Source organism: Cyprinodon variegatus, unplaced genomic scaffold (genome assembly GCF_000732505.1).
Source record: "Cyprinodon variegatus isolate N-32 unplaced genomic scaffold, C_variegatus-1.0 Scaffold2289, whole genome shotgun sequence".
Lineage (NCBI taxonomy): Eukaryota > Metazoa > Chordata > Actinopteri > Cyprinodontiformes > Cyprinodontidae > Cyprinodon > Cyprinodon variegatus.
In genome coordinates this window covers 6,467-14,950 of record NW_015152742.1, presented here as the reverse complement: position 1 = coordinate 14,950, position 8,484 = coordinate 6,467, and the positions used below count along the sequence as shown (strand labels likewise).

The 8,484-nt window shown below is 38.8% G+C and overlaps 1 protein-coding gene across 1 annotated transcript in view; it reads right to left on the bottom strand.

Annotated features, from left to right (window-relative positions):
* LOC107080752 (ribonuclease inhibitor-like) overlaps window positions 1-8,484 on the bottom strand; it is a 31,664-nt gene that overhangs the window by 16,723 nt on the left and 6,457 nt on the right. The window contains exons 2-3 of the mRNA XM_015368957.1: window positions 2,606-2,779; window positions 1,149-1,322 (exon numbers count right to left, since the gene is read on the bottom strand). Coding sequence (XP_015224443.1) covers window positions 1,149-1,240 — 92 coding nt within the window. The 5' untranslated portion in view covers window positions 1,241-1,322; window positions 2,606-2,779. The remainder of the gene's footprint in view (window positions 1-1,148; window positions 1,323-2,605; window positions 2,780-8,484) is intronic.

Below are 8,484 nucleotides of genomic sequence, written 5' to 3'. Positions count from 1 at the left end.
AATTCTGTAGAGTGGGGGTGAGACTGTGAAGCAGACACCCTGTCTACTTTTAAGGCTAGGCTTAAAACTTTCCTTTTTGATAAAGCTTATAGTTAGAGTGGCTCAGGTTAACCTGAGCTATCTCTATAGTTATGCTGCTATAGGCTTAGACTTCTCTAGGACATAGGGACCCCCATTTCATCATTCTGCTTCATTCTCTCTCTATTCTCCCACTCTGCAGAATATGTTAGTTCAATCTCTAACGTTCTGCTCTCTCTGCTTTTTCTCATAATAGCTTTGCCTCGTCTGTTCCTGTTTAGCTTTGACAACATCCTGGAGAGAAATATCAGCTGTGCTGCTGCCATCAACAACCTTGTTTATAGATGTTAAAGATGGGCCTCTTTTCCAGTGTAGTCCTGTTTCTCTGACTGTGGCTAGCTGGATGTGCTCTCTTCATCCTCTGACATGGGAGTTGGCCTGGAGCCCGTCTGCCTGGCTGTGTGTTTCCTGGACGGGGCCGCCTTTTACAGTTGCTTTTGTCTTGGAACCCAAGTAGGCCTCGGCAGAGGGCCGCTCACACTGACCCTGGTTCTGCTTGAGGTTTCTTCCTGTTAAAAGGGAGTTTTTCCTCTCCAATGTCGCTACAAGCATGCTTAATCAATTAGTTGATGCAATCAACTGGTTTACCTTAGATAAAATACTTTGAATTAATTTGATTGTATGATCTGGTGAACTTTAAAGGGCCTTGAGATAATATGTGTTGTGAATTGGCGCTATACAAATAAACTTAATTGAATTGAAGGTGTTTAGATTAACTGGATCTTACAAGTAGCCATTTGGATCCCAGCAGGTCTTTAACCAGGACCAACAATGTTTTTGACTTGACATTGTTTTAGGAGAGGAATTCAGTCAAATGCAGAGCTAAATTACTCATTTCTATTATAAGATCTAAATATAAACATCAAGTTCAGCTTCAGTCCACCTTTCCCTTCATCTAAAAGTGAACTAGCAGAGTTTAGTGATGGCTGGGAGTCCAATATGTTTTGGTTTAACCTTTAAAAGTCTCAGTAATTATTGCTCCAAGGCTCACTAAGTTAATAAAATAAGCATTCAGCATAAATTTTGTTATAAAACAAGGCTTCAAATGTGTTCTGGATTCATGTTCAGACCTGAGAGTTTCCAGTTTGCAGTTTGGACTCTTCAGTCCAGAAGACAGCTTCTCCACTCCAGAATCCTGCAGCTTGTTGTTACTTAGATCCATCTCTCTCAGATTAGAAGACTGGGAGCTGAGAACTGAGGCCAGAGCTTCACAGCTTCTCTCTGAGAGGTTACAGTCACTCAGTCTGAGGAGACAAAGAGAGAGAAATGAAGAACTGGCATTGTTTTGGATGAATATTTGAGTGAAACGCACAGCTATGTAACGTATTTCTCTTTAAAAAATCAGGAAGTAAGACTAAGCTGTGGTTCAGTTCACGTTTCCTTCATCTGAAGCTGCATTAGCAGAGTTTACTGATGGATGGGAGGGTTGTGTTTGGTGTAACTTTTTAAAGTAAAAATCTTCCGGTGCTCACTAAATTTATCACATAAAAATTCAACATAAATGTATTTAAAAAAAGAATGATATCAGACCTGAGAGATTCCAGTTTGCAGTTTGGACTCTTCAGTCCAGAAGACAGCAGCTCCACTCCAGAATCCTGCAGCTTGTTGTTACTCACATCCATCTCTCTAAGATTAGAGGACTGGGAGCTGAGAACTGAGGCCAGAACTTCACAGCTTCTCTCTGAGAGGTCACAGTCATTCAGTCTGAAGAGACAGAGAGAGCAATGAAGAACTGTGATCGAATAAAATAAAATAAAAAGCTGCATATTAAACAGTACAGATGAAACAGAAATGTCTATGTTGTGTGACTGTTTTAAACTTGAAATTTTCCTTCAATCTATATAGACGGAACTGCAATATGGAATGCTTTACTGGTGCAAGGCCTCTGCAGCAGCCATTTAAAATCTGCTTTGAAAAGCTGTTTGTCTTTTGCTGAGAAGCAAAGTATTTTCTTGAATGGTCATTTTAATTTTTCTCCTAAAAAAAGAAATGGTGGTGGATCAGTAGAGTGATTCTTAACAAGCCAGGTGTGAAGATTCATAATGTTGACAAACTATAGAAAATCATAAAAGTTACTAATGTGTTAAGGCTGCATAATCAGTGGAAGGATAGCAGCCTTGGCTCTGCTGGAGAACATCACTAATGGAAGAATGAGGACAGAGTCTATGCTCTGAGATACCCTGTTAATTTAATTTAAACTGATTGGATCCTACAGGTAGTATTTAGATCTCAGCAGATTTTCTTCAGTATGGGAAATGTTTTCATTTAGCCTGGCATTGTTTTGGATGAATATTTGAGTGAAACGCACAGCTATGTAACGTATTTCTCTTTAAAAAATCAGGAAGTAAGACTAGGCTGTGGATCAGTTCACCTTTCCCTTCATCTGAAGCTGCATTAGCAGGGTTTACTGATGGATAGGAGTGTTGTATTTGGTGTAACTTTTTAAAATAAAAATGTTCCGGTGCTCACTTAATTTATCAAATAAAAATTCAACATAAATGCATTAAAAAAAAGAATGATATCAGACCTGAGAGTTTCCAGTTTGCAGTTTGGACTCTTCAGTCCAGAAGACAGCAGCTCCACTCCAGAATCCTGCAGCTTGTTTTTACTCAGATCCTTTTCTCTAAGATTGGAGGACTGGGAGCTGAGAACTGAGGCCAGAGCTTCACAGCTTCTCTCTGAGAGGTTACAGTCACTCAGTCTGAGGAGACATGACGAAAAAATATTTTTCAGCAGCCCTTAAAAGTCAAACCAATGCCATACATGCCAAAGCCCCAAATAAGTACATGGCTTTAACATATATTTCTGTATGTTCTGTATTCTGTGTGTCTGTAATGTGGTTAAACTCTGAATATATGTTTTAATCTGCTCAGACTGAGCTGTAAATATTTTTATTTTATTTTGTATGTATTTAGTTGTATGTTTTTTATTTAAGATGAAAAGCATAAATTCATAAAAATTAAATGCTCAAATTAAAATATTAAGTAAAGCAGTCTTTATTTAATTTCTTGTAAGTTCCACTTTTGGACAGTCATCAATACTTTTGACTGACAGGGTGACTTATGGGACGATAAACTGCCCAAAGGGGAACAGAAATCAAAAAAGTTTGGGAAACATTGATCTATAGGACCTACTCTAATTTCTAGGGTTGGAATATACAGTAATTTTATTGCTGTAATCGTGATAGTACTGAGATAATAAAGATTTTACATAATGAGTAGTGCCAATGTTAGAGCTATACATAGTCATATCAAGTCATATCATGCCTAAATGGCTAATCAAAATACTGAGAAATAGTAATGAACCCCAACCTACATTAAATCCAAGGTTTGATACAGAAACATTCATGTTTAAACTGGGATACGTAACTGCAAGTCAGCATCAGACAGAATAAATCTGTAACTTTTCTGAAATTGGCCACGTCTCTTCCTTTTAACTTGTTCAAGGAGCAAGACCATAGCTTCTTATTCTTACTCGCACTGCTTTCTAGCTGACCATTGCTTCATATCCTTACTCGCACTGCTTTCTAGCTGACCATTGCTTCTTATCCTTACTCACACTGCTTTCTAGCTGACCATTGCTTCTTATCCTTACTCGCACTGCTTTCTAGCTGACCATTGCTTCTTATCCTTACTCGCACTGCTTTCTAGCTACACACCAAAGCACAAGTTGGAACCCGACAGACGTCACACACCCCTTCCTCCACACGCTGCTGTCTGTGTGGTTAATACCAACTGTTGGGGTGGGTTTAAATTAAAATATACTAATTGTCTTTCCCTCCTCACATGTTAATGTCTTAAGTGGCCTGGCCTGTCTCTCTATCTCTCTGACAGGCGCACCACCGCTTTACCTGCAGACTTTTTTTGCAGACAAAAAAAAAACAGAAATAGACACAGGCCAGGAGGCCAGTCCCAGGTCAGCACTTTGGGAATCCTGCCATGAAGGGGAACCACCCTATGGCCAGTTCAGTTATGCTAGACAGAGCTACTGCTGCGGTTGGTGAGACGTATGTGTTCACTTCCTGTTTTGACATTGAGCTGTGGTGTGCAGGCTATCTCCGTCTGAAATAACTTCTTTTTTTCAGAGATATCTCTGTATCTAAGTAACTCTAACTGCAAAGAAGCACTTTAAGACATAGCGCCTTCTGCTGCACTTTTCTACTGAGCACTTGTTGTTTTACACGGTTTTATTTCTGGTACTAAGGAGTAGCTAGCCTAGGCTAGCAGTAGCTTAGCCTCGCTATGGTTCTCTCCCTCCCTCCCTTGACTCTTTTTCCAGTTCTTACTTCTTCCTCTCCTCTCTCCTGCTCTCTATGTCAGATATTTAGTTATTCCTATGCCTCCTTTAGAGATAATGGTATGTGTAATAAGCTGGTGAAGGTTCTCAGTCATCCAGGTCATAGTCATTCCAATTGTTATGTGCAATAAGTGTAGTATTTTTGCAGCTTCGGAGGCAAGGGTGTCAGAGTAAGAATCCCAGATTCGGGCTATTGAACATTCAGGAGTATAGTCTTGTTGTGCCCAGAGCCAACAAGACCATGGAAACCCCCACGTAGTGTCCTCCAAATTTACCTAAGCAGCCAGGTGATTGGGTAACGGTACGCAAAAAGTGTAGTCATGGATTTCTGCACACTGATCACCACAAACCCATCAATATTTCTAACTGATTTTCCCCGTTCAGTGATGCACTCACTGAATAGCCCACTCTGGTCATTTGCAGCTCCAGAGTCAGAAACTTGGCATTCGAATCAGGAACCATACAACAGGGACCATAGTCAAATGTTTGCCGGGAGATATAAAATCCTACCTGAAAATGCAGGTTATGTATAAGGTTAAATACAGTGAGACTGTTATTCACACTTTTGTAATGACACCCAGTTCACCCAATTAGTATTGCTTCCATGTGTAAGTTTGCCAAAACAATGTTGGCCTCTATCATTTTCTCCCTGATCTGACCAGTGATGACATGTTTAGCCGCATGTCATCATTCAATCCGCTGGTTGTCTAGGTGGTGTCCTGAAAACAACATGAGCTACATTAATAATTGGCAATCCTTTTGGGGAAAGCCTGGTCTGATTCAGAGAGACAACATCCATCCCACTTTGGATGGTGCAGCTCTTCTTTCTAGGAATCTGGCCAAATGTATTAGTGCTCAAAAATCCTGAAAACCCAGGGTGCAGACCAGGAAGCAGAGTTGTAGTTTAACACACATCTCTGCAGCTTCTCCACTGTTACCCACCCATTACTCCATCCATGCAGAGTCTTTCCAATGACAAAAATCAAATAAATTAGAAAAGAATCTCAAATTTGTAAATTAAATTGAAATAAAAGTATCTCCAAATCTGGAAAAAGTTAAAATAATTAAATGTGGTTTATTTAACATACAAGGTCTTTATTATGCTTTATTATGTTAGTTAATGACTTGATTTATGATAATCACATTGATTTATGTTGCCTTACAGAAACCTGGCTGCAGCAAGAGGATTAGGTGAGCATAAACGAGGCAATTCCCTCTGGTTATTTAATTTTTCACATATCCAGAAATTCTGGACAAGGAGGAGTAGTAGAAACAATATTTCTGTCTGACTTACGGATTATTCCAAAGGCAGTTAATAATTACAACTCTTTTGAACATTTAACTGTCAGTTTCCTTCATCCAAATGAAGCCACAAAACCTCTTCTTTGTGTAACTTTGTCTAGTCCACCAGGTTCTTACTCTGCATTTTTAGATGAGTTTTCAGAATTCTTATCTAATTTGGTGTTGAATACTGACAGGGTTATCATAGTGTGGAATGAACCACTATGCTTACCTCCAACATCCATGCTGACATTGAAGGTGGTAGCTTAGTGCGGCCTTTAGTGCAACTGACTTTGTTCAAAATGTGAATAGACCCACACATACTCTTCTTAATTCTTTGGACCTTGAGCTTGTGGTATTGAATGTAAAGAAATAACAGTATTTCCTCACAACCCGTTTCCTCTCTGATCACGCTTTAATAACCTTCAGGATTACTTTCAAAGAGTTCTCCTCCCCCATAAAAGAAAGGTTCACCTTAGCAGATCAATGTCATATAATGCTGTTTCCCCTTCTCTCTCCTCTGTGTCATTGAGCAATGCTGCAAGGTCAGACGTTTAGTTTATTCCCCTTCACAGGTTTATGATTTTGTTGAGGGGGTTGCTAGTTATCTGCGCACTGCTTTACATAATGCAGCCCCTTTGAAATAAAAAAATTTTAGAAATAGAAAGCTGGCTCCCCAGGTTAATGCAAAGCTCTGCACTCTGAAGCAAAAAGCTAGGAAACTGGAGAGAAAATGGTACTGTACTTGCCAATGGGAATCCTACCTAGTCTGGAGAAATTGTTTACTACTGTATAAGAGGACCCTTCATAAAGCAAGAGCAGCAAATTTCACCACATTAATAGAGGATAATAAGAATAATCCTAGATATATTTTAATACAGTTATCAAACTGACCTAGAGCCATAGCTCTGTTGAATCGTCCCTCCCCCATCTCTTGGCATTATTGATTTTAAGACATTCTTTATAAATAAGATTGATTCTATTAAAAGTAAGATTATTAGGACTCTTATAACTATGACTGGTTTACCTCTGAAAGGTGAGGCAGCACCTGAGGTAGCCATAAGATTTGACATGGCTGAGACTGCTTTGATCCACTTGAACTTTCAGAGTTATCAAAACTATTGTCTTCATCTAAAGCCGGGCGTACACTTTATGAGTTTTTGCCCTTTTCGGGGCGATTTTTCAGTTGTGCGAGAATTTTCCTATCGAGCCGACCTTCAGCCTGATCATGCATCATGCGTTGTGTAGTGTACATGGGGTAACGAGGGGCGATCAGCCTCTCACGACCACCTACCTATCAGGAATAGTGAGGTCAGGAAAAAATCTAACTTTGCTCAGTGGGTATGCGGAAACAATGATTCTTCTTTTTCTTCCTTTCACATGTAAACATAGACGCATGTCAGGGGTGTGAGTGAAATGGAGTTTTTTCTGTAAAAATGACAGACCGTAGTAGCCACGTTTGCTCAGCCATGTCTTTGTCCAAATACTTGGTTGCCTTTTCTTTTTAGGGCATTCAGTACAAAATTACACAAATTGCCTAGGCAGCACGGTTCACTCTTCATATTCCCCTTCTATTTGTATGGCTTCCTGAAAGACGAGTCCATGTACCTCCATCTCACTGCAGAGCTGAGTCCGGTAGGTAGATTAGGTCGATCACATCAGAGCATCAGTCTGAACATGCATCGTGAGCTGTGAACTCACACTGTACGAAGAAACAACAGGTTTTCGTTGCACAGTGTGAGCTGCAGCTGCATGCAACGACTGAAAGAATCGCACAGTGTATGCCCGGCTTAAGCCTTCAATTTGAATAGTTAGATCCAGTTCCAACCAGATTATTTAAGGAAGTATTTGCTCTATTTCCTTCTCCATTTAAGATATGATTAACTTTTCCCTGTTAAAGGGATATGTACCTCGGGCTTTTCAGGCAGGTTGAACCTTTCCTTAAGAAACAGTCTCTTGACCCAAATGATTTGGTCAATTATCGACCTATACTGACTCATTCCTTCTTAACTATAATTCTTGAGAAAGTAGTTGCCAAACAAGTGTGTGATCACTTACACCACAGTGAACTCTTTGAAGAGATTTAGTCTGGCTTTAGAGCTCATCATAGCACTGAAACAGCTCTGGTAAAAGTCACTAATGATATTGTCATATTATTAATATTATTTTAGAAAAACTTCTATTTTGTAGGAATTAAAGGAAAAGCAGTAGACTGGTTGAAATTGTATTTATCTGATCAATTTCACTTTGTGAAATTATATATATATATATATATATATATATATATATATATATATATATATATATATATATATATATATATATATATATATCTCCTATTGGTATAATTATTAGACTGCTTGGGATTCATTTCCACTGATATGATGATGATACCCAGCTGTATTTGTCTATAAATCCAGATGAAGCTAACCCATTATATAAATTACAGGCATGTCTTGAAGAGATAAAAACCTGGATGACTTAACTTTCTGCTTCTGAATGCAGACAAAACAGAAATTATAATCTTTGGACCAGAGTCTTTGAAAAAAAAAAACGGATTAGTCAGTCACTTTATTTGGATGGGATTAAATTGATCTCAGATAATGAAGTAAAAAATGTTGGTGTTATTTTTGATCAGGAACTGTCACTTAAATACCATATCAAAGACATTTCCGGAATTTACTTCTTTCATCTATTGTAATTCTTTAATATCAAGTTGCAAGTCAACAAACTGGAGTTAAAAGCCTTCAGCTGATCCAAAATGCTGCAGCCAGAGTTCTGATGAAAATTAAAAAGAGAGATCATATCTCTCCTATCCTGGCTTCTCTT